We start from the raw sequence: 27,110 nt of genomic DNA on the forward strand, positions 1-27,110 counted from the left end.
CCTTTTTCTTTTTCTCCTTTTCTTCTTTTTTTAAATAGGAACTCCTTTAAAGTCTTCTATTCTGAAATTTCATTTATTGAAATTATCCCAAAATGTTCTTGTTATCAGTGAAGCATAACTTCAAAATTGTGAAAACTGGGAGGAATCTTTTTTTCATTGCTGTAATCTAGGGAAAAAAAAAAAAAAAAAAAAAAAAAAAAAAAAAAAAAAAAAAAAAGTAGCCAAAAGCAATTGTACAAAAACAGTGCTACACCTTATTTTTTGTTCTGCTATAATTAGAAATCTTGTTGTCTAGAGCCAAAACCTTAAGAGCTAATGACTTCCTAGGAAAACTAAAGCTCATAGAGCTTGGATAACCCTCAAGAAACCATTTAATTCATTCTTCCACCTTTAACACTTAAATTTCTCAGATTTCTTTATTGATAACTTTCCCTCTTTGCTGGACGCTGACTAAGAACGCCCTACATCTTCTTCTCATACCTATTGTCTTTAAAATTATGACTCGTTTTCTGCCTTTAGCTTTCAGATTTTGTCCCAGTATGTTTTTCCATCTTTCTGATTCATGTCTTTTTTTTTTTTTTTTTTTTTACAGGCCACCTACTGTTTTCAATTCTTTTTTCTATTAGGTAAAACAAATTTCTTCTGAAGTATCTGAACTTGCTGAAGATTGCCTGCCAGAAATACGGAGATATGGCTTTCCTGTTTTTCCCATCCACCTGTTTATGAACTTTAAGTAACTATTCCCCAAGCTATCGTTCACTGTTGTTTTCTCAACAGTTCCTCCCTAACACATATTCTAGTCATTTGCTGCACAATTCACTGGGCAGTTTTAAATTTTCGTTGCCACCACATTAGTAGTGATTCTGCTTTTTGCCATCAGGATGTTTTATTCTCCCTCTTTCTCCTGCTTTAAGTGTTATCTTTACATGCGGAACTTGCTCCTACAGCAGGACGCTTAAGGGGAGCCACACAGGGTCACTGCCTGGAGCCTCCCTTGTCTTTTTCTCCATGAACCTTTGGACCAGCTCCAGGCCATTCCCAGAGCTACCATTATAAGGAAGAGATAGGAAACTCCTGGCAGCCTCCAATAACATCTCAACATCAGGATCCTGGGAGGCAGCATACTTGCTGCTATATCAGATCCAGACTACGGAGGGATGTCTCCCATATGCTCAGGATGGAATTACCTGCAACCACCTTGACCATGTTTTGCTTCCTCCTACAAACCTTGGTGCTGAACCTCACAGCCTTGGGTTGCACAGCTTTGTCTTCTTGCTCACATTTCTGAAATATAGAAAGCTTCTTGGTGGTTAACTTATTTGTTGTCTCTGTGACACATGTACAGCATTTACAGGCCCAATTCTTTGCCTACAGGTATGCAGAAACTCATAGATAACCAAAGAAATTTTATCCTTAATCTCAATTGGCAGCTTAATCTTGGTTCATAATGTCTTCAATCAGATACAAAAAGTGAGAGGAAGGGAGAAAGAGGGAACCCACTCCTAGAAGGAAGCATGATAAGCCAATCTCTAGTACAGTGGTGTTACAAATCCCTTAAAACAGGACCTCTAAAGAATGTGGTGCTGACCCCTTAGCAGACATGGTGCACTTTAGTATAATTACATCCTCTCTTTGTCCCAAAACCTAGGAAGATTTTTACGTTGTCTTTTTGAGATTGGAATCATAAAATTAGGTCAACTGTGGGCAATATATTCAGCTTGCTTTCATACACTGCAAGCCTTGTTAGCAGGGCCTCACAAAGCATCTCTTGAAAAAGGAATACAAGATGCTCTTTGTAAATAAAAGTTCATGAGTCTGAGTAATGAAGTCATTTTCCAAAATTGCAGTGAACGATATTCTTTTTCACAAGCCGAGAAGCTGAGAGGTGGGCTTGAGGAAAAGGATTTCAATGAAGCATGTTAGAGCAACCACTTCACCCTATTAGCCCATGGCACAGCCAGGCTGCCTCCCTCCTTCTCCTCCTCCTCCCGCCCACAGCCTCCCCTCCCCCAAGCCAAAAGAAAAGGTTGGTCGAGAGGCTTTTTAATAAATTTGGCACCTTCCTGCGTTCCACTGAATAAACTGGAGATGTTAAAAAATAAAAAATTTTAAAAATAGCTGTCACAAGAGCCCCTGCTTGGTGCAGAGGGGTCGATGGTGCCCAGGCAGGGTTGTGGGGGTGGCGCAGGGGGAGGAAAGGCTGACCTCACTTTCTGAACAGCAAAGTTTGAGTGGGAGGGTCTGGGCACGAAAGGTAAAAAGGGAACGATGTGAACATGTGAAGGAAGCCAGAGCACTGAGCACAGCGTCAGTCTGTATCCTGACAGGGGGAGATAAGGTGGCTGGGGAGCCAGCGGTGCTTTCCTGGAATACAATCTCCGTTTGACACTCTCTGCTTAAGCACTGCCCATCTGTATGTTATTGAGCTGGAGCCTCTGGGGAAAAAGAGGAGCCACAGGCACAGAGAGTGAACGAGGGAGGCAGCAAAAGCGTTTTTCTTCCCTTCCTTTTTTTTTTTTTTTTTTTTTTTTTTTTTCCTTTTAAATAAGGATCTGGTTAGACTGCCTTGAAGTGCCACATCTGGAAACTGAACACTGAAAGTTAAAATAACTGAGGCACCACTAAGCCAAGGGGGGCTGATTGCAGAAGAGGGTAAACAATTACTAAGACGCTAGAAGACCACTTCTGGATGTGAGGGGAGGAAATGGCTTTGATCTCCGCCTGGCCCCTGTTTTTTCCAATATTATTCTTTTTGAGATGCTTCTCCTCCAGCACAGCCTCGAGCTCGGGAGGCGCCTTTCAGTTTGACATTGAAGGTAGCTCAGCGGTCAGCGTGCACGAAGCCACTGTTATCAGAGGGCAGCAGCAGGCAGTAGCTACTGGAAGCTGGGTGCCTTTTGCTGAGGTACAGTAACTGCGTTCTCTCTCTGGTGTCTGCACTTTCCTGCTTTCATCTGTCTGTGTTGAAGTTCCCATCTGGTTAACGTTAGCTTAATCATTCGATCCTTAAAGCGATACCGGAGATTTATTTTTTTTTTTTGCGGGGGGTCTGAGACACTGCATTTGGAGACTAGAGAGATACAGCTCAGGACTTCAAAATGTACACATGCCATGCCTGCTGCGAGCAGACAGCTGCTGTACTCTGCAGTGAGACCAGCTTAGCACGTCTCTGACTTTCCTGCCAACATAACTAAGCAGGCCTGTCCAAACAGAGCTGTTTTACAAGGGTTAATTGTCACAACACTTTTCTGCTTGCTCCGTGTACTGCCTGGGATTTTAGCTCACTTAAATTTCCAGAGTCTCTCTTTTGGGGGCAAACACCATACTCAAGAGTTTTGTACTTCTGTCTCTGAATACCATCCACCTCCAAAATCTGAAGTTCTTTCTGGTGATGAGAGCAAGGATAATAAATCAAGTGTGTGTAGGAAACTGCCTGCAGAGAAAACACCTGCAGAGATTTTAAGCCTTCCAAAAAATATGAGGTTGGGATTAGTGACAAATGAAATTAGAGAGATCTGAAAAGTAATTTGACTGTGGAAAATTTTCCTGCAGTCCCTGTATTTGGGGATTGGTTGATACTTCTCATTCTATCATCTGGAATGAACTATTCAAAAATAAAGCTTGAGAAAACAATAAATTACTCCAGCATACTCTGAAAGGGGGAGACAGTAATGTCTCATGCGTGGGAGATGCAAAGTAGGAGGCAAATTGAGTTACATAAGGTCATGGGAAGAGAAGGAGTAGTTCTTATAGCATAACATCCAAAAATGAGGTGTGATTAGCACAGACATGTCAGCATGACAATATCAAGATCACAATCTCTTATACCAGAAGGCTAATTTCCCCTCCCTCCCATCCCCCCATACTCCAATTACCAGAACTAATAGCCATGGAAATAAATGTACAAGCCTTTCAGAGGGTCGAGGTTACCACAGCGCTGGGCAGAGCTCATCCCCACGCTGCTGTGCCTCCAAGCAGCTGCACAGCCTCCCAGAACGCCTGCCCACCCTGCGAGGGACCCACTGAGAAACATGACCTGTGTGAGAAAATTGGAGACTAAACTCTGCTCTGCTTGCTGTAAGGGCTCTGAGGAGCCGTTGGGGACTTGGACGGGCTCCATGCTGTAGGATGTACATCCCTTCTCCACCGGCCTGGGATCAGCCCCTGGGAGGCCGTGTTGCCACCTGTTGCTTACAAAATGGAAACTGCCTGAATGAAAAGCCAGATTTAGGAGCCGAAAGGGTTTTGTAGTTAGATTCCATGGGATAATGGACATAAGCGATTAATAGCCTTTCTCAATATGATTATGTGGTACATTGTTCCCATAAGTCATGTTAATAGGCTTTACCTTAGCAAAGTGTTGTGGGATATATTGAACATTATAAAGGAATACCAGTTCCCATCACCCATCCCAATTACCCCTAAAGTTTCATTTGTACAGTCTGATCTTATAGACCCACTAACTGGTGTTCCTTTCAGCAGTTTATTTCAGCCCCTGCAATGGTAACTTTTACACTGTTCAGATCCCATGATGCTGCTGCCTGCAGCAGTCATGCCAAGGTCCTTGAGAGCAAGAAGTTATGGTTTCATGAGGAAGGAGCTCAGGGTCCCTTGCTGCCTGCAGATGCACCCCATAATTTCATTTCAGGACCCACCTCCATGGCAACTTCCTCTGAGGTCCAGTAGGATTCCCTCTGGGGGCAAGGCTGATGTCTCTCTAGCAGTGAGAACCTCCTGCCCATCAATCCAGAAGTTGGTAACGGCAGCTGGGGAACCTACCCTAAGCCCAGAGACTGACATGGTTAGAGAATGAATTGACATGGCCATAGAATGAATTTGGTAGTCTCTTGCCAGGAAGGAGCATTTTCTCCAGCCATCAGAGACTTTCCCCCTCCTGCAGCCCACTATCCCTCACCCAGCCCTGGGAACAGGACTTATCACAGCAGTTCTGAATTAGCCTTCTCCAAGCCCAAGTTCTTAACCCACAGCTCACAGTGAACCGCAGTATAAACTCCCTTACACAGCACGGCTTGATTCAGCTCTGTCGTCTAAATATTGACTCAGGCCCATAGCTCTCCCAAGCAGACAGAGGCTGTTAGTCATGTTGAATAGTGCCAAGTTATACAAGGGGGCTGGTTACTGAGGCAGAGCTCAAGAACTACACAGACCTTTATGGTAGGCCGTGGTGCCACTCAACCACAAAGCCAAATGTGCTGCTGTAAAGGCAGAGCATACACTATGGCAGACAAAAAGTACGGTATTTCAGCATGTGGAGCAGGTGATGGACAGAATTGGACCCACACATTATTCTACTCTTCATATCATCTTCAGAAATCTGTGAGGTCTGTAATAGTACTGGTGGGAGTTGCAAGCTGTAACTGGTGTGATGTTCTTAACTTCTGGTAAGAGTTCATAATTATGAACCTACTGAAGAACATGCAACCCCAGTTAATGTAAACAAGCATTTTAGTGTATATTTTTTAGTTTTCCACTTCTCTTCCTTTTCCATGTTTGGCAATCTTGAAGTTAGAGAAGTGGTTTAAAATATTCAGAATTAATGCTAATATGGAGCTTTCCTGTGCCTTGGATTTGAATGAAAGTCTCTTTGTGGCAAAAAAGAGGCTGACTACATTTTCAATGCCATGCTAATATACTGTACCCCATCACAAAGTGGACTGTGAGTTTGAGTAGGACCTCAGGCAATATCACCTTGGTGCTCTGGCTGTAAATCAATATGTAACTGGGATCCAGTGCACATAATTTAGGCACATAACCTGTGCTTAGACTTTTTCAGTTTGAATGAGGTATCGTATTCAAATACAAGACCAAATTTCCTATATGGTAATGGAGACACCATGTTTTTTTAAATCCTATAATTCCTAGTGGTCTTCTCTGGAAGCTTTCAAAGGAGCCTCTTCACCTGCAAGGGCTATGTTGGTTCTTCCTTCAGGACTGTTTAAATTAGCTTGACTAGATTCCACCCAATGAAATGTAATGTTACCTGCATAATAAGCACTAGTAACTGTCATCATGGAATAATGTCTCTAGCTCTGTGCCTCTGTTTCAAGAAGAACGCTTATAGATTGATGAACAATATTCCAAAAAGTATCACGAGAAGGATCAAATTGCTAGGAATTTAAAGATAACTGAGAGATTCTAGAATTCAACCTGCTTAGCTCAGAGGAAGATTAAGAAAAAAAAAAATGAATTAATTGTGTAAGCACATACACAAGCAACAAATGTTTAATGATAGGCAGGTTCATTTAATGTATGAAGATGCAATCATATACAACAAGTGGAAATTGAAAGTGACTGTGTTCAGACTAAAGGTTAGTTGTAAATTTTAATTTTAAAGGTAATTAAGCAGTGGAGAATTTATCCAGTTGTGTTGGATTGTCTATCAAGAGGCAGAACAAGATGCAAAGCACTCTGTCAAGTACTCACATTGCCCATGTGCTATTTAGGAGGATTAAGGTCCTTGGCTTAGGAACACAACAAGGCAGGGGAGATGTTAGAGCGTTGCAATCCTAGTGTATATGGGGAGAAAATGAGAGACAGTGAGCCCAAAGTGCTGGACCCAGTTCACCAGTGTAACCCAGCTATGATTGCTGGTATTAAGTTAAAGACTGATTTTTCCAAATATGGACAGATTAAAATAATTTATAAGGAAGTTTCATCAGAGATGGAAGACAAAGATTTCAAACTGACAGTCCAACCACAAATGAAAGCAAACAATTGAGTGGCAAACATCTTTGTTCTGAAGTTCCACATGTCAGCCCAGATAGGACAGAGGGAAATGGGGCAGTGGAACACATCTAGTTTTGTTGAGGCACAGGGACAAGACTGAAAATCAGAGCTAACTTTTGAGAACATTTATATCCCACTGTCAAACACATGCCTTTAAAATAAGAGATAGGTAATACATTACTGTTTGGATCTGAAGCCTGCCACTGTCAACATTTATGTTTGCAAATTCCACTGACATGATGATTTTAATTGTATAGATGCAGATTTTGTTCCCCGGTGGGAGCAAAGCTGCTCATAAGCAGTGGAAGAGTACAAAGTCTAAGGTGAGAGTAAACAATGGGGCAATACTTCAAATACTGGAGAACAAGGCAAAAGTTTCCCTTTGATTCACATTGTGTAGTCATCCACTTTAATGTAAAATGAATGTAAGGCGATATCCAGATGAAGATTCATCTAATTCTGATGTAAATGACTACAGGAGGTTCAAGACCATAGTGAAGAGAGACCAGTATAGGAGATCAGTTTGGGAAGGATTAATGGAATAATGGAAGAGAGAGAAAACACTCTGTAGAGACATTTGCCAAGCAAAATAAAAAGATGAACTGAAACTTCCTCTGTGGAAAGAAGGGAAGCAATTAGAGGGAAAGGAAGAAAACTAAAGCAAGAAGATGCAGGAGAGGAAAAAAAAAAATAGAGTAAGAATGAGATAATCTAAAGTCTTAAGGCTAAAGAATATCTGAAGTAGTTGGAACAAGGCAGGAAGCCAATTCCTATAGTGAAGGAAGGCATGATATTGTTGGATGGATGGAAGAGGAAAACTTTCCAGCATCAGTGTTTTTGGCTCAGGGGAAGGGCAGAGAGGCAGAAGAAGAGAAGTCCTTTAAAGGAAATGATTGTCACAGTCAAGGCAAAAAATAGTCATTTACCATAAGAGACATAAGTAAAGTTAACTGTTATGAGGCTTGCACAATAAAATGACATGTTTAACAATCTTTTTTTTTTTTCCACCTGCCTTCTACCAGCAGCTGCTGATCTAAATTTTCAAAAGCTAGAAACTATATTTGAGGTGCTTTCTTTCTGGATTTCTAAAGCAATAAGCAATAGCCCAGGAACTGTGAAAATCTCATCTCTCTAAAATGGCTTACATTAAATATCTGAAACAGGGTGATCAAAAGTCTTAGCCTCTTGTTAACAAACGCTCAAGCTATCACCAAATTGCCTTCACCCCTTCCCCCATAAGGGCTGGAACAGGAGGTCCTGCAGACTGTTTAGAGAAAGCACAATTTGATCCTTACTTGTGGCATTAATCTCTTCAAAACAAACTAGTACTAAAAGAAGCAGCAGAAGACCTAAAGCTGAGGTCTGAGCCAAAAAGGGTTTTAGCTTGACAGAAATCTTTGTATTCTTTTAAGCTAATAGGAACTGCATCTACCTTTAAAAAAGCAGATCTTTAAATGAATTCGTTTCAGACCCGTAGGGTTATGTTAGGTTAACTCCCATAATGGGCACTTTGGATTTCTAACTGCTGTTTTTTTCTGATACAACAAGGTTATGTTCTGAGAAACGTCTATTAGCAGGGAGGAAGTTTTACTGCAGATGTTTGTGATTCCAGCTTAAGTTTCTCATCAAAGCTTTAATGAAAATCAGCTGCTAGGAGGAGAGCCGCCAGACCCCAAACCTTTTAAATCATAGGAAGCACAAGCGAATGGATCCAAAGGACAGGGTAGATGGATAGTGGGAAATGTTCTCCATTTCAAGAAGGTGCATAAAGCACCCACCAGAACAATGCTATTTAAACGCTGCTGTGGCAAGTTCCCACAAAGTTTTGGGCAAGTACCAGCAAAGTGCCCGAAAGCTCTTTCAGAGCTGTGAAAACCAATAAAAGGCATTTCATGCCCACTCTTATTCATGACATGGGAAGGAAGCAAAGAATTAAAAGCCCAGTTTTTCCAAGGGGCACGAGAATGAGAAGCAATAAAATAATTAGTTTCTGAAGGAGAACATGTCCTGATTTAATCTGATAATAAATATCTACAATTTTAATTGCAGCTCTTAATGTTTAAAAACTGTTCACAAGGAAACAGGTCTAGTTTCTGAGTAATGTATTACCAGCCACTGATAATTTACAGTTTGCTTCTGGACTTAGATTTTCAAACACCCAAATATAGACACATTTGGTTGTTATATATTTTAATTGGTTCTCCTGAACATTTGGATCTGATCCCAGCTCATTTTCAGACACTGACATGAGCTGGAGATGTTTGGGTTGTGCATCCTAATGCAAGATTCAACAATTGCTGAATAGTACTGTATACAAAGCTGTTAGAGCTCCACAGTTTTTGAAATCTAATTCTTTGTCATTAAATGATCTCAGAGAGGTTTTCCTATCAGTCAGGAGACATACAATGTATACTTGGCAATGCAAGCAGATATTGACTAAACTGCAGTAAATGGGATCTGGTTTGTCATTCCTCTTTAGATTCATTATGCAATTCTTTAGATGGTCATTTCCTTAAAAAAAAAAAAAAAAAAAAAAAAAAAAAAAAGGACTTTTTTTTTAAGACAAATCAACAAGAAACAGAGCCAAAAAATCAACATCCAAGAGCCAATAAGATACTAAATATGAGCCAAAGAATAACAGATGCTAGTGAAAAAATGTTGTAGAAATTTCAATTCTGAGTTTACAAGATTCTAAAAAGAACTGAAATATTATTTTTTAAGTTCTGATATAAGACAGCATGGGAAGAACTGGAACACCTGAATGCTAAACTGAAACAGAATTTAGTAATTAGTGAATAAAAAGAACCTACCTGCATGGACAACTTGCAAAATGATCTGTAAATATAGCCACTTTAGCTAAGACTATAAGGCTCTGAATGATTATTAAACTCTATCTTCCCAACAAAAAATGAATTAGAATGAATTTATTCAGCCTTTCATCATTGGTGTCAGGTGTAAGAAAATGTACAGGGAACTAGTATCTAAACTGAATCATTTCTGGGCTGTGTTGTACCCTGTTACCACCCTATGATGCATCTGCCCCAGCATACAGAAAAAAATAAAAGAAAAAAAGAAAAAAGAAGAAAAGAAAAAAAAGGTCAACAGGGTAAAAACACAGCATCACCTTCCCCCTCTCCCCAGCTATTAAATGCCTACAGTCTTGGGTGCCCTAGGAAAGCTATCACTGAGTGTTGGCAAGAATTGGGGAGCACCAGTGCCTGGCAGAGGTGCTCCTGTGAGAAGTGGGCAGGTGCTGAAGGTCCAGACAAATCCCTCAGAAGGGATTTGTGTGCTTCAGTCACCCATGACTACCTCCCTCGGGTTTACCATCACAGATTTAATGTTGTTCCACAAGTGCAGTAGTACATGCTTTAAGGACCATTTTTATTATTTTACCCCTTCAAAAATTTTGTGTTTATCTGGAAATATCTCTGGGGCTGTTGTCATTTTACAACTGATTTTGTCCACTTTATTTGGGGGACTCAGGTGAAAAAAGCAGGACTCATAAAGCACATTTATGTGAGTGTTTTATGGGGACGAGGTGGACGGTGGTTAATGGGGAAACAAAGCAAAATTATTTATCTCTTTTCTTGCAAATCATTTTCCTTGTATAACTAGGCATTTTGTTTGCAAGAAGAAAATCAAATAACAACATTTCCAGCCGCAGACTTTCTATTTGCAAGAATAAGTTTGTTTAACAGCAATATTTTTACTTAGGGGCTGTAGTAATAATTACATTAGAGTGGAGTATGGTGTTAATCTCCAATCCTTAGCCAGCCTGCAGGCAGCTAAAACATTTTAGCCCTTCCCCTTTTTGAAGAAGAATGCCTTTTAAGCAGAGGCTTTGTCTTTCCCACTGTATATGGAAAAAAAAAATGACTACGTACTTCTATGGAGAATGCCTAGCTGAGAAATGTTTATGTTGGATCCAACCCCATCTATGTCGCTGAATGGCATTTTGTTTTCCATTCGGACTGGGGAAGGGGTAACAGCCTGGAAAGATTTTCAGCACAGGAAATTTTTTAAAGTTAAATACTTAGTTAAGGTAATAGATAATGCTGTTGCTTTGCATAAAGCCATCTGGCTTTCAGCTTTTGCTTGTTTTTTGGGAGTCACAGTTGTTCTGTCACAGTTACAACAGAGGCATGCACAAGCCCACTTAAGGAACATGAACATAGTGATAGTGGGCACGGAGAGAGTCTCCCTCTGATTTTTGCCTGTTACCTATGATCTTTGCTTATTGGTTTGGGCATTACCAATGGGCAATGACCCATATTTCCATGAACCAGGGAGAAATGTTCTGTATCCCCTCTGTCAACAGGATCCCCTCTACCTACAGTCAGGGCAACTGCTTTCAATCTTGTTAGTTTTAATTTTAGCCATCACTGAGCTTTTTGTTTAAAATTCTGGGAAGACAGTTTCTGTCAGCACCATAATCTGGTCTTTATTACCATCAAAAATAATATCTACTTTAGAAGCTCATGAGCTGATAACTCTTCAGGTGACATATAAATATTCCCATTTATACCCTTCTGCTCTGCACATGAACATTAGACTGTTCACAAGATAACAAGGATAAGCCAACAAACAAAGTTTTCAAATTGTCTGTTATTAAGTTAGAGACTTGTCCTGTCTTCCTTAAAGAAAACATATTATTTTCTGTAAATTTTGAGGAAATCTAAACTCTTCTATATATAAATGATGGAGATTTTATAGTCTTTCTTGTTTAGCTTGAAAATCAGACTAAATTCATTTATTAGATGTTTTCTTTAGCAGCTGCAGACTGGCCAGATATGGCATGCATGTCTGCAGATGAGCCCCTACACTGTGTTCTCAGGTGAGGACACAGTGAGGATACAGACAAAATGAATGATGCTGAGATCCATGCAAAAGGGACAAGAGAAAGGACACTAGTAATAGAAAATAAGGCTTCATTTCTTTCATCATTCACTGAACAGTTCATTTACCGAAAAAGCTTATGGATTCAAAATTAGTGTCACTGCTTTTTCTTTTTTTTTTTTCTTTTTTTTTTTTAATGTTTAAAGATTCAAATTGCTGAGATTCATAAAAAGACACCACTGCAGTTTTAATGAGAATTTCATATCACTTACCTAGAAAACCCCATTATTAGATTCACTTACCCAGTGAGGCCTTAATTTTCATTGAATTTATCATGTCTTGGAATTTAATTTAAGATATAAGAATAAGAATATCCAACAATGTTGGGGTTTTACATTGGCTTTCAGCAAGAAATAATTTGCTTTTACATTTGCAAGCTAAATAAAATGGAAAGCTTGTTATTTTGTAATTCATGTAATTGCTTTAGTTTGTAATCTCATTAAATGTAATTAGAATTTAGATACCTGTCAAGATAAGTGGATAAAAAAAGATTACCAGCATTATGCCCAAAACTCTTCATCAACTTCTGGTTAATTTCTGATTTTCAGAATCAATGGAGCACTGGAATAACTTCTTTCATTGCTAACTATGTCAGAAATTGAAGAGAATGCAGGAATTCACTGTACTACACCAGAGCGGTCATTATAAAATCTATCATGAATATTGTTTTGGAGACTAAGCTTAAAAATGGGTTCCTCTCAGAAATGTTTATAATTTTCAAAATAAATGTGAAAGTTCAAAGAACTAATTTGTATGAGGTTTTTGCCCTTGAAATGGCAAATACAATAGAGTGGGTTTTTGCATTAAGTTATCTAACAGCTGTAGTGTCCTATTAAATGGGGCAATTAACTGCTAGGCTATGATGTCACACACCAAATTAATTTCTCCAATAATAATAGTTAGAATGTGACCTTTCTAGTTCAGAAGAATTTGATACTGTGGACCAGAGGTAATGAAAGCTTATAGAAATTATAAATAGTGCCTGGAGGCCTCAGGGGAACCTGGTGAGCAATCTTGTTTGTTTTTAATTCTCTAGGATTGTAAGGCTTCAAAGCTCAGATAAATTTAGCAAAAGTCAACAGGGAAGAAATAAAATTGCAGAGCAGATGTCTGCTTTTGTCTACACATTGGATAGCTATGCAGTGTAGAGCAGGATTTCTGTCCATCTCTCTTTACACTGAGTTTGATGATAAAATATATCTGGCCAATGGGTTTGGCCAATTGGTTGGTTACTAACTTCTGAGAGCCTCATTCTGCAGAGAAAGACCAAGATCCCTCTGAAATGTCACTACATAGGGATTTATAGGTTCAAGCACAAAGACAGTGAAGTGAAGAATACAGAAATTCCTTAAATTTCTTAAAAGATCTCCTACAAAGTTAATTGCACTTTTTCTTGTGAAATTTTATCACATATAACTTCTCTTTCTCCCTACTCCATTTGACTAATCGTTTTCATATATCCGGTATGCACCGGCAGTAAATCCTTGCAGATCACTCATAAAAGTTGCCCTCGTATACCAGAGTGTGGTCTATCCCTTGGAAAGGATGGAAGCAAAAACTGGGAAAGAAAGACGGCACAATGCCAAGCAGTGCCGTCTAAGTAAGCAAATAATTTTGAAGCATGATTGTTTAGTTGGAAGCCAAAAACGGTCTTTCATTGCTGGATTAAAAAGACTAGAAGCCTTTGGACTGGCAACAGCTTTATATTCACTGCAGGTATTGGAAACAAGTCATCACCTGTCTGCCCATGAGGGGATATTCGTTATTCCTAGTGGTTCTGACCAGTTTTCTTAAAAGAAGTGACTTGTTTTACTATTGTGGATTACATTGGGTAAACAGAGGTCCTTCATCTTGTGAAAACTAGAGCTAATAGAAGTTCTGCAGACCGTTTTCTTTGGTTTTGCCATCCTGGGTTTGACACCAACTCAAGGAAGCATGAAACTCTGTAATACATTTACCAGTTGCGCACATTGTGCAAAAGCAGAAAAGCTTACCTTGAGCCACCAAATGAGGTGCACCCATGAAGAGAATTAAAAAACATCCTAAAACCATAAGTGCAAATAGTAATATTTCATATTATTGAAATATAGCTATTACGTAGTTCTTCCATCAGAATACAACAAAGCCCTTTCCAAAGAGGACTATTGTCATTGTTCCATTTCACAGATGGAAAAAATGAAAGAAAGACTAATGTGAATGATCACACAAGAGATGAGCAGAATAACGTGTATTCCTGTGTCTCAATGTCTTTATGAACATAGTAAGGAACAATGGAGTCCATGCACCAAAACAAGATAACAAGTTTCTCAACTGTTCAGAGAGAAGCAGTATTTTTTCCTTATGTTAATTTCAGACTTAATATAATGAAACTATCACTGTCAAGGTATTAGTAGACTAGATGTGGAGGGCATGTCATGAAGTGGATGAGTGACTAGAACCAGGTGCAGGGAAATGCCAAGCAGGGAAGAGGAATAAAAGGATGAATGGAAATCCGGACCAGGAGGACATGAGCAGAGAACAAGGTAGCAGCAGAAGGGCTGTGGGAACTGATGGGGGCCAAATGGAGATCCACAACCCATCAGCGTAATGTTCTGATGTGCCATGAATAGAAACAGCCCAAGAAAAGTAAAGAGGCCTCCCCCAAGAAGGGCCAATGAGAGACCATCTCATCTGGTTGGCATTTACTGTAAGACTGTTTAAGTGACATTGAAGCCTCATTGCCAACAAGAGAGACACATAATACAGACAGAACTAAAAGGTATCCTATAAATACAAACTAGAGTGAATGTGTGCTATAAATATAAACTAAGGAGCCATGGATTTAATGAATGTCTCACTATAAATAAACAGACCTACTGGAAAAAGCTATCTGCAGCAAGCCTCTCAAAGCTACAAGTAATCACCAAGCTTTTGAGGAAACTTGAAGCTACACAAGTCCCTATCCATAAGAATACATGTATTCTTTCTCCTTTTGCAAGTTGAAATCCATCCAAATCTGGGGGACCTGAGAACTAGCAGAAATTGACAATCAGATAATTTGTTGCTATGTAGATATGAATGTAAAAAAGCTGCAGGACAATAAATGATGGTTAGGAAAATACTATAACCACCATCAAATACTTTTATATAAATAGCCCAAAGATATCTTCTAGAAATATTTTCTCTGTCCTGCCCCCAAAAATATGAACAAAATAAAGTAAAGAAAATTTAGACAAATTTTACCCCAAATCATACAGTTCACATAGGATTTGATACCATCAGATCCATTGTCTACATGGCCTACACATAGTTACATCAAATGTAATTGTAAAGATGGATCATCTCAGTAGGCTGGAGGAGTAACAAAAATGAAAGTGTTTAAATACAATTATCTGATACCTCAACAATTTTCAGTTATTGAGAGGTAGAGACGACCCTCTAGATCTTCTCATGTAGAAGCTGTTACAGGAGAAAGTCTATCACTTTTGTTCTGCATTTCTTGATTGCACACTGCCAGTTATCTTGTGAACAGTCTAATATTCATGTGCAGAGCAGAAGGGTATAAAAGCTGTGAGGAAGAGGAATGGTGACATAATAACAAATAACGTTAAAAATACCAAATAATATTAAAAGCACTGTTTTCATGAATGTATCACTGACTGCCATGCCCTTTTGGAAAACAGGAATCAAGAGTCCGATCATACAGAGGTATTTGGCACATCTGTTGCTGGGTTCAGTGATATATATATATATATATATATATATATATATATATATATACATACATATATATACACACACACACACATATATATATAACTAATGAATTGCAGCAAGACAGTCTTTCATGGTTAACTAGGCAAAACAGGAAAGACAGATTACCTGATGTTACACATTGTTCAGGTAACTTCCACAATTTACTTACCTGTAAAATGTGTATAGTTTCCTGGTGACAGAAAAAGACAGCATAGTTCTATCTTGTACCAGTCGAACTCATCCCAAATCTTAGTTAACAGTATTTTCAGCTTGAAGGGATACCTTGTAGAAAAGCGTTTCCAGTATCCGAAGCAAGAGCTCGTAAGCTAGAGCTAGTGAATTTCTCACCCTCAAGAGTGGAAAAGTCTAAGTTGAGATACTGGAGTATCATACATTGCTTGGATGGGCAGAACATCAGCTGAGTAAGATATAAGATGGGGATAAAAGCTTTTGGCTGTTAATGCCCTGCAAGAAACAGGGCTCCATCTCAATAGCTTAAAGGATTGTCCATGTAGACCATTCCAAACAGTGTTAACTAATAAACATCCTATTAATCCGGTAAACACAGCCTCAGATGGGCCCAGCACAGATGCCTTTTTAGAAAACAAGGAAATGCATGCTGACTTTTCTATCTGCTAATCCTACGCAGCAAGAGTAGCCTGTAGGTTTTCTAGTGGCCTTGCAAGTCCATCCAGTGCCTCTGAGACCAAGGCAGCAATGAGCATGGCTGAGTCAACACCAGGATCCTGCAGAGCAAATATAGCTGTACCTTTTCCCAACAGTTAACCCTTGCCCATCCTCGTGTACTCACACACCGCTGAAATCCTCTCCAGTCATAAGAAACTCCTAATAACCACGCATGCAGAATGCTTGAGCCAAAATATAGCATTCAGTGGCTATGCACCTTGCCTGAGATCTGTAAAAGTGCATGGTAGCTGTGTAAGAGGATAAAAAGCCTGGGGCTCCTGAGGACTTTGCTCACCAATAGCTTGCTTTGGCACTGAGCTGCAGTAGCACATAGTGTATACCGTACAACCGTTAAATTTTGGATTTTGGCAACAAATGGAAAGGGATTTCTCCTGCAGGTCACTAAAGGCAGGAAGGTCAGGACAGTGGGGCACAGTGTTATTGCAGCTCTTTTTGTTTGCATGAAGTTTCCCAGCAGACCAAAGAAGAACTAAATCTTTGTGTCTACACTCATGAATAACATGTCTTTGACCTAAGGAATTTGAAACTTCTGTTATTCTGCTCCCAGGGAGCAAGGAATGGTCAAACGTCCATCAGCCTGCAATTTGCAGTCTGGATTTTTAAAAGTACTGGACGTCAATTATGCTTTGATCTGAGAAGCAGATGTAGAAGTCATGTTGATGCCCTCAGTACTTTCTTGCTGAATGAAACACCATAAGTAGACTCTCATATCTGTATGAGGTAAAAAAAAGAAAGCTTTGTAGTTAATGCTTTCCAAACATGATAAGCTGTACAATTTGTGCCTACCTAGAGTGGTTTAGAGCTAGGATCTCTAGGGAACAAACCCTTTGTTTACCTACATCCCAGTTTGGCCAAGCAGTATTTTTATTGCAGTAAGAAGTGTGCCTTTTGGAGGGAGCCAAATGATGTCCTTAGAATTGGGGTCATGCTTCAAGGAGCTGCCAATCACAAGCTCCGCAGATTGTCCAAGTCACTCACAACAATTCAGAACTCTCCTTCCCAGATGCATCCAAAATTGAGGATTGAGCTGGTAATGAATGTGACAGCCTTCACATGATGCCAGGGATCAGTTTTGTTCTTTGTAAAATGGGATGATCTTGTATCTCACAGCCATGTCTTAGAACAAAAGTCCCTGTTTGCAGTGAGCACAGAGTATCTCAGGTGACAAGACAAACTCTTAATAATAATTGCTTACAGATTTCTTTCTTAAATATGTTCAATGCTCTCCAAAGCCATCCAGTTGAGATGGGACAGAATTACTAGCAGCAATAAGAACAATTCCCAGATACCAAATGTCTGGAGGTATTATAAAGCTCTTCCTAAAAATTCTAGATTTCCAAAGCTGTTAACATATATTATGCTTTCTGCTTCTACGCCCAAGAAGAAAAAGATGTCTCAGAGACAGGCTGAAAATACTTTATTTGCAGATTTTTGAATGCACAAGTATTCAATGGAGAAAGTAGCACCAGGGCAGGGTAATATAACAGAGCTCCCTTTGAAAGCTAGCAGTAAATATCAGGAGAGACAACCCTGATGAAGGGAAACATCCCAAGATCACACTCTGAACTGGCTAGAATCAAGCAAACTCAAATGTAGTGACAGAATTGCTAGGGTGATTCAGTCTATACACCTGAGCTAGCTTTGCAAGTCTCCCTTCACAGTCAGCAGCAATCAACAGGCACAGCTGACCTACTTTAGACACATTTTCATGTAAAAGAAATTAAAACACACAAAGGAAGTCTAGCTGGCTTCTTCCCATGTGGACATCTCCAAATTGCTGACTCCTGGCCTGCTGTGGTTTGGGTTTCCTAAACACACAGTCCTGCTGCTCAGCTGTGAAGGTTGCTGGCCAGGATGGCCCTACACTCACACGGCCACAGCTGTGCTAGCACAGAGCTGCATCTGGGGCAAGGAGGTCCTCTGAGGATCAGTCTGGGCCTGTCTTCATTGCTGACATAGACAAGCCAAGTGGGACCTGCTGAATGCTGAAAACTTGGCTTAGCTAGGGATTGAACATTTCTGAGCAGGAAGATTCTATTGTAGGTGACAAATACTAGGAATCTCTTTAGAAAAGAGTCCTACCTATTCTGAAGAAACCAGAGAAACTTGGAAAAACATCAAATCAAATATACAGTAGAGGACTACTTTCTCAGAGCTGTTTGTGTAATTCTCTAATTGAAAAAAAAAATAAAAAAAATAAAGAAACAAATAAAAGTACCAGAAGATATTCAAACAGGAAAACGTTTTTATTTTTAGGAAGGGCAGTAGGCTATTTATCTCAAGTTGGCCTAAGCAAACAATCTTCAAAAAGGCTCCAGTACTGTGGCTGCCAATTCTAAATACACGCTCTCTCTCTCTCTCACACACACACACGCACACAAACACACACACACAAAAAAAAAGATATATAAAATAAACAAAAGCAGGCATGTTTGGGTTGAGTTGAGAAATGTCCCCAGAGAGCAGTATTGTTTCCATGGCAATGCCATGTACTTTTTGTACAGCAGATTGGTCTCTATTACATCCAGACCCACAAATTTTAAAATGGGTGAAGTAAATTTAGAGTATTCATTCACCCCTGTATAGCCAAAGATACAGAGTTTCAAGGAATCAGTGTTATGTTGAATCCTAAACTTCTGTTTAGCTAAACCCTACTATCCAGAAAAAACATTACTTCTTGATATGACACCGTCAGGAAGGGAAGAATCCATCACTTTGCTCAATTTGTCTGATTCTTTTCATCAATGCAATGAAAATGTGCTTTATTTACTCACATCTCTGATTCTGACAGGTTTCAATAGATGATACTATGTCTGTATCTCCTTATATCACAGGAGTAACATTTTTCTCTTTTCCCTAGGCTCTGGGGCAAATCTGGGGCAAAAAAAAATATTGTTGAAGTAGCTTCCCTTCCCTTCCCTTCCCTTCCCTTCCCTTCCCTTCCCTTCCCTTCCCTTCCCTTCCCTTCCCTTCCCTTCCCTTCCCTTCCCTTCCCTTCCCTTCCCTTCCCTTCCCTTCCCTTCCCTTCCCTTCCCTTCTTATGCTACAAACATTTATCTAGCCTCTTGACATATGAAGAAGTAATGTGAGGGGTTGTGAGAAACAAAACAAAAAAAAAGAGCATTTTTGCCTCATGGAATTAAAAAAAAAAAAAAAATGAGAGTGCTTATGACAAAGAATAGAAATTCTTTGTATTTTAATAGGTCTAGGATATTAGTTAATTAAGGTAATTTTAATTTCATCACAGACCTGTGAGTTTATACAATTTAAATGTGACCAGGTTGCATTCACTTTCACTGCCCTGAATTGATTTTAAAGTGAAAATCTACTAAGTAACACTATAGTGTTTTATCCTTGCCTTCAGGTCTGAACATTCATAGCCCACAGAGGATCCTTCTCAGACCTGAAAAGCAGTTTGCCTTTTGATTCTATCTCTAGTAGCAAAGCGAGTAACACTCCTAGCCAGCTACAACCAAGTCTTGGGCAACAGTAAACTTAGTAGTGACTTGGCAGTTGATGTGACAACATGTGACTGCTACTTGGAGTGCTGTTCTTCAGCTTCAGTGCCCCCAGTGAACCATCTGTATCCTCTTTTACAATGGTCCTGGAGGCATGCACCATCTTCTGCTTCTGGTTTTGTTCTGGGTCAAATGCAGTGGGGCCCCTGGTCCAAGACTAGAAGTCATGAGTATCAGGAATATAACAAAGGATGAATTTGCTTAATGTAGATCATTTAACCCTGAATCCACCTCTCTGTGTGTACCCCAGCACTCAAGAAAGAGTTCTGGAATTAACTAACATTGGTGAGGATCCAAGGTGCTTTTTATTGCAAAAGAAAGAGACCCTTTGTGCTTTTATATGTTCACAGGAAAGTCACAAGTTCCAGCACTAACTAAAGAAACATGCCATGTTTTCTTACCACTGATGCAGAGTCAATAGCTACATCTAAATTACTGAATAAAACAGTCTGGGGACCGCCTAGTCAAGTAGCATAACACAGCACATGTCCACATGCTTAAACTCTCTCTGTGTTTGCCCAAAAAGAGCAGTCCCAGACATGCTGCCTCATAGGAACATGTCTTAAGAGATGCTATGCTTTAAGCTGTGCCTGGACATTGTCAGGAAAAGAGCAGTCTGTCAAAGAGCAAGATCAAGGCAGAAAATGAACCACCAGTCAGCATGGATGTTCATAAGCCACTGTCTGAAGCCATGCCTTGCCCTTTTTCTAGTTGGCTAAGGCAGATGTAACCGCAGAGAACACTCTGTGCATATTTACCAGCACAGCACTCTTTTAGGAAAAGCAAATAAGAAGAAACAGGGTCACAAGAAGCACGCCTTCCCCAGTGTGGCTGCACCAGTGTTGCTAGCTGGCGGTGTGGAAGGAATGGGGACCTGGTTCTGCCCTCAGCTGCTCAGGTGCAGATCAAGAGCAGCTGAAACCAACCAAATTGGTAGAACTGCCTGAATATAAATGGGAGCAAACTCATAACGCTATGTACCTAGAATGCCTGCTATCTTTAGTTCCATCTTGCACCCATACCATCAGAAGGGTCTAAAGCAACAGAGCATGACTAGGGACTCTACAGCACTTGCTACATTGCAGCTGGTTCTCATTTTTAAGAAATGTAATAATGAAATCCAGATGCAAGGGGGAGGAGAAGAAAATTAAATGCACTATGGGTATAAAAGATTTTCAAGAGCTCAGCAACATCCACATTAGATTGGACTTTTTCAGCATCAATTGGAATAAGCATTGTCCCTTTGGGGAAAAAAAATAATATATATATGTACTTAATAATTATAAAGATGTAATTGCTAATGCAGACCTAGCATTTTGGCCTACTGATTGTCTTCAGCATTCAGAAGCAGACAGTAGATGGATATGTTCCTCACTCAATTGTCCACATAACAATTTTTTGGGGAGGATATTTCTATTTTGTTCCAGACCTGTTTGTGCTTTGTATGCAATTATTTTGTGCTCCCAGAACATTCAGCCATTTGAATCCCTCAATTAGCTCAACAATCTAACACTTCTTTTTATAAATACGATGTTGGCTCACGCCCTGGAACAACTAACAGATCACTCCATTATCACTAGTAGGGCAAGGAGCAACAAAAATATATCAGAATAATTGAGAATGCCTGAGAAAATTTCTGAACACCAAGCAAACAATCTGTATCCAATTTTCCTCCCATTTCCATCTCCCTCATAGCATTGATTGTTAATACCTCATTTCTGGTTTATATTGATGCAACCCAGGGTTTAAAACAGTGCATTAAAATAGTGAGCATCAACACCTTCCAAGCTGTTGTGATGAATTGAGAGATTATGGGGAGATAATGTTGCCAGAAGTTACCCAGGTGACTTAGGAGCCTACATCTCATTCTCAAGAGGGGGTCTGACAGCTGCAACAGCAGATACACCCCAGAATAAGGTAGATGTCTCAAGGGGCTGAGAAGTATGCCCCCTGAGAGTAGAGGGTAAGCTGGTTCCCAGCAGGCTCCAGAAACAGCCATGCAAACCTGGCCATATAGCTGGAACCACTGATGCTGGGCTGAACTATACCTGACTTGCTGCTGTTGTTTGAGTGAACTAGATGAAAGCCCGCTCTTGGCTGCAGTACAGAGGTACAAGGGTATCCCTTGCTGAAGTTTATAGGATATTAGATCTATGGCCACCTGAAGCATTTACACAGGCACTTTTGCATATACTCATACATTTCCATTGTCCATATTCATCATCATATGTGAAAAAGGATTCTGCTTAGACCTGCAAAATCAAGAAAGCTTTTGGACAGACACTAGTGGACCAGCTAGGACCACCCACCAGTTGAAGAGCATAGGAGAGCATAACATGCCTTAGAACTGTATGGGTGGAGAAAAATATTGCCAAAAAAGACACTGGGAAATGAATCTGTTTTCAATTTAGAAAATAATTGTCTGCCTTCCACAGTGTGTGGCGTAATCATTCAGCTGAAATCCTTAGTCTGGTGGGAGCCAGTCCTACAGCTCTGTGTTAAGACTAAACAACTGAAACAAGCAGTGCAAACAGATAGTATTTCTGCTGTCCCAAAGTGGATATGGATGAAGGCTTTTCCTCCAAGGAGCTATTATCTAAGAAAGTGTTTCCAAAGCAAACCAGATAAAAAATGGTGTGTAAGAATGGTAAAGGCAACTGAGTTTTCCATTTATGTTCATCTCAGCTCCTCAGAGCTCTCTGGGATAAGATTGGATTAGTGATTCATTTGTAAGCCTGTTTTGTAAAGCTTGTTGTTAGTCATCTCATAAGATATGTTATTTCCTAAATGAGCTGCTCATCCAACTGGATAAAAGCATCTATCCACCCTTGAGAGTGGAAAATCTCATAGAGATGAACCTCGGGATTGCTGGCTTTTGCTGCCCAGAGTCCCACAACTGTATCTGCAGCACACTGCAGGCATACGAGCTCAGGTCCCAGAAGCAATGCAGCTAAGTTCACTAGCCCCAGCCACCAGCAGGCCAGCAAGCAGTGCCACTCACAGCCTAGCTTTTGGAGACAGTGGACATAACACTGTGCAGCACTGCATAAATATTGTAGCCTTGTTGTTCGTGTCATAGCTCAGAGTGGGCGTGCAAAGGCCCAGTGCAGAAAAGAAATCATCCTTTATTTCATGGCAACCTAGGAAGATGAGAAAGAGGAAGATTCAGAGGAAATCTAAGCCTAATTAGAGCAGCATAACATAATAAGTGCCAAACCTCGTGCAAATGCAAATTATGTAAGATCATGACCTTCTGATTTGCTTGAATTTCCTACTTTTTTCAAGAGCAAGTGACCTCAGAACATAGAAAGCATTGTGTAGTCAGCTACAAAAGATATTCCAGGAGAGCCAAGTGTACCTCAGGCTCTGACTACTATATCTTTTTAAGTGCTAGCAAAAAGAGGGTGTGGTAAATAATTTCTGGAGATCTGAATGATACGCTAGGGCCTTCGCAGAAGCTCTGCAACAACACTGTGAGAGTTATGCAAGAGTAAGAGCTTTAAGATCCAAAAGTTCATGAGTCTGCGTGGATCTAACATCATCTGTGTGATGCAGGGAGACTGCTACACAGGGTCAGCAGGCACTGCCTGAGCAACAGAGGTTGCTCCTGAGATCAGCTTCTTCATGTCTCACCAACTTTGCACTAAGGTGGAAGTTCCTAAGTGGAGAACAAAATGTTACACATAATAGATACAAAAGCAATCCTCTTTCATTTTATTTTTATCTCTAAGTAAAAGCAATTATTTTCCTATAAATATACCTTCTCTATCGAATAATGATCAGTAACTTCTAGTTAACCCATCCTCTAACACAAAATGCAGTAGGAACCTGGCAGCCCAACCCCACACTGCAGGCACCTACTACATCAGGGGCATGACACAGGTGGGGATGCTGGAAGCTTAAACATTGTGAGGCAAAAAGCAAGCACCAGGGCAGGGAATATGTGAACAGACTGGAGTTCAGTAGTGTGTGTGTGGTCTGCTGTGATAGGGTTGTGGAGTGTGCTCATGGGAGACCTGATGATTGTAGTTCTCACTTTCCCCTGCCTCGTGCTTTCTCCTGCCAAACCTAACTCTCAAGATACACATGCATAGGAAATACTTTATTTTTATTTTCTTGTTGCAGGGATGCCAAGAAGGATTTTACCGTACCACCTTTGGAAAATGCTCTCCTTGCAACTGTAATGGCAATGCAAATAGATGCCTTGATGGATCGGGAATCTGTGTGGTAAGGAATTCCTCAGCCACTCCCTCAGAATGACTGCACTAGTTTTTGTATTTTCTTCTGATAAGATGAACCTTTTCACCTTCTTTTGCTCTTGCATAAGGTTTCACACGAAAGAAATATTTCCCAGGCAAACCCAAGAAACTGTGGGCCATGGTCTAACTCTTCTATTAACACCAATGCCACCAATGCTCAGTTTCAATATAGAGCAAAAACTGTCTGTCCCACAGGAGCTTTCTGCTGAAAGTCAGGGCCAAGATCAAAACAATAATGAGATTATCATAGCCAAATTTCATTCTCTCTTAAATGATCTCTGCAGAGTCAAAACACTTTTTAGTATGCAGTATTAGTGAGAGTCAGTATGCTGGGGAAAACTTTTAGTCCATCAGAAGTGTGGAAAGAGTTTTGTATCCCCCCAGAGAAAAATGCATAAATTCAAACACATTTCATTCTCCCTCTTATGAATACAGTGCTGTATATCATATAAACAATTTACGATGCTGAGTGACCCCTGTGAGTGTATACACATGTGTTACCCATAGTAATTCTGCTGCATGGCAGCCTCCTGCTGTGAAGGAACAACACAAGGAGGTTGAAATAATATACCAAGGGAAGAGCATGTTGAACTCCAAGGTAGTATTACAATTTCCCATATGTTCAGTCTCACTCATTATCAGCTCAGACAAAAAGCTGTGAGTTGCATTAGTAGTTGATCGCTTGTAGCTCCAGAGCAAAATTCAGGGCAGTAAAACCAACTCCAATTACTAATGGGTAATCAGAGCAGTAATATGGTAAAGAAAGGATGGAAGTTAATACTGTAATGTATCTAAACCACATAGCGAGAGCTAGGCATTAGTGTATTCTTTACAGGTTTGTATAGATCCCAGAGCTCCAGTCTTTGCCATGGATTTATTGTGTTACTTTTGACAAGTCATAAACCTTTGCCCTCAGTTTGTCTCTTTGTAAAATGGCCTTATAATACTCACATACCTTGCATGGCTGCAGCTTCTACCAAGTTTTCAGTTATAGCTATACACAATGCCATGCTCCATGGAATATTTCCATTTCCATTCCCATGGGAGGAAGACAGTGCAGCTGTTCAGCCCAGGAATAATTATTATGGTTTAGCCACTGTAGCGTGCACAGGATCAGCTAGTTTCTGCAGAACACATATTGGCCTAATTGGTTAACATTAAATTTTTAAATGGTTTTACGTTGTGAGGCATTCCCAGCTATTCTCTTTCACATGCACATGACTTCTGTGCATGGGAAAATGACAAGAGGAAGTTTCTGATGGAATACTTCAGAACAAGAGGGACAGTTTAGCAAACGTCTGCTTCTCATGACTGGTAACCAAAGAGATTCTGGAGCAGAATATATGAGGTAGGAAAGTGATTATATCCTCAGTTTACAAACACAACAGAAGACTTGCTTCCTGTCTTCTACACAAAATGAGACTGATGTCAAGAGCTGGAGAGAAAGGAAAAAAAAAAAAAAAAAAAAGTTGCTGTATCATCAGGAAATAATCTCAAAGGATCTGTATATTCCTGACTTATGTTTCTCTGGGGTACTAAACTCCCTGACGTGATCAGGTAGTAAAGAAGAAACTAAGAGCTAAAGCCCAGTTTACTGCTTGAGTTCAGATAAGCCATTGGATGGCTAGTCTGAATGGTTTAATAAGCCATTAAGCTCAGGCTACTTGCTTCTGAATAAAGGTGAACAGGGGAAAAAATAAAATAAAATAAAAACAATGGCAAAATAAGAGTAAAAGGGAGAGGGAAACAGAGTGAGTGGTGCAAGGAAAGAGAAGCATGAAAAAGGGTTTTGGAGGCATGATAATAAAACAGAACTAGAGATACCCATGGGGACTGCAACAACAAGACTTCCCTGAGGATGTGGAGATCTCCACGGAATATCTTTCAATCTTCCAACTGGTGAAACTGGTAAACCACAAAGTGTGACTGAGAAAGCCTGGGAGAATAAATGCTTAAAGAAAGAAAAATTTAATTTGGATTAAAACAGGCAGAAGCATGTTAGATGAATGAATGTGAATAATTTGAGGAAAAGAGAGTTGATGGTTAAGAACATGATTGGTGGTAGTATAAGTGGTCAAAGTAGCCACCCTTAAGGGCCATTCTCAAGAAGCACAGGAATGGATCTGACCAAAGTGTTCTGTGGGCTGAGCTTGGGCCAGAGAGCAGTAGGCACCTGTATGGCTGGAAATTTCAGGGAATAGGTGGGACTACATGGTAATAAGAGCTCACTGGTTTCTCCCTCCTTAATTTTTAGGCAAATTATTCCAATGAATGTTGCAGTGGCAACTACTACAACTGATAGTTAGACATAAGACTTTCTGCATTCTGTTAGTTTTTGAAATGCTGTGGAAGGAAGGGAGGAAAGGAGGAGGGGAGGAAGGAAATAGAGAGGAGAGAGAGAAATTCTGTTCATATCTTTCATTATTGTTGTTGTTGACTTGCATTTATATCCATATAAACCTGTTATCTCCCTGTTTCTAACATGCAACTGTGTTCTGAAGTTTTATCACAGGCTCCCCAGTGGCAACCCAGGTTACCCTAACCATGTGTTATAGATATTCATGAACAGCCTTAAGGGAAGATTTTTAGATGAAAAAAATCATCTGATGTTCAGCAAAGTTAAAAAGTTTTATGTTTGCATGTTTATTCACACAAATGAATTATTTAAATGTTAATATATATATATATTTAAGTTAATTCTGCTAACAATGATGGGAGACAACGTGAAAACAATAATAATATTGTATTCTGTGGGTGGATAATTATTTTTTGTTGTTGCTTAAATAATAACTAAGCTGTAAGACCTGAATAAATGAACAAGCTTCAGGCATTATGAAAATGAAAAAGTACCCTACTTCAAAAGGGATGAAATGTACGGGTCAGATTCCATACAATGCTCTAAGACCTTCATATTATGCAAATCCTCCAAATCAGCTCAGTGAATGTAGTTCCCACTGCATACAAATTAATGAAATTTTCATTGGCCTCTGCCCTCAATTTGAAATCAAATAAAATTAAACTGCTATCAACGAAGCCTTAGGGTAAAGTACTCACATCCTTAATTCCTGCTGACATAAGTATCTATCATCTGGTCCTGTTTTAAAATTTCTCTCAGCTTATTCATAGAGAGTAAATCCAACCCATTTGTCTCTAAAAGCTTATCAAATGATACAATCAATGAATCAACAATCTCATTGGGTAACTAGACAGAATAAATTATTGCAGAGAGACTTTCTTGGATAGA

The 27,110-nt window shown here is 39.8% G+C and overlaps 1 protein-coding gene across 1 annotated transcript in view; it reads left to right on the plus strand.

Moving 5' to 3' along the window:
- Positions 1–2,452: 2,452 nt before the first annotated feature.
- The window catches only part of LAMA4 (laminin subunit alpha 4), a 98,459-nt gene continuing 73,801 nt past the window's right edge, over positions 2,453–27,110 (plus strand). The window contains exons 1-2 of the mRNA XM_068677676.1: positions 2,453–2,905; positions 23,733–23,834. Of these exons, the coding sequence (XP_068533777.1) occupies positions 2,705–2,905; positions 23,733–23,834 (303 nt within the window). The 5' untranslated portion in view covers positions 2,453–2,704. The remainder of the gene's footprint in view (positions 2,906–23,732; positions 23,835–27,110) is intronic.

Source organism: Anas acuta, chromosome 3, assembly GCF_963932015.1.
Source record: "Anas acuta chromosome 3, bAnaAcu1.1, whole genome shotgun sequence".
Taxonomy (NCBI): Eukaryota; Metazoa; Chordata; class Aves; order Anseriformes; family Anatidae; genus Anas; species Anas acuta.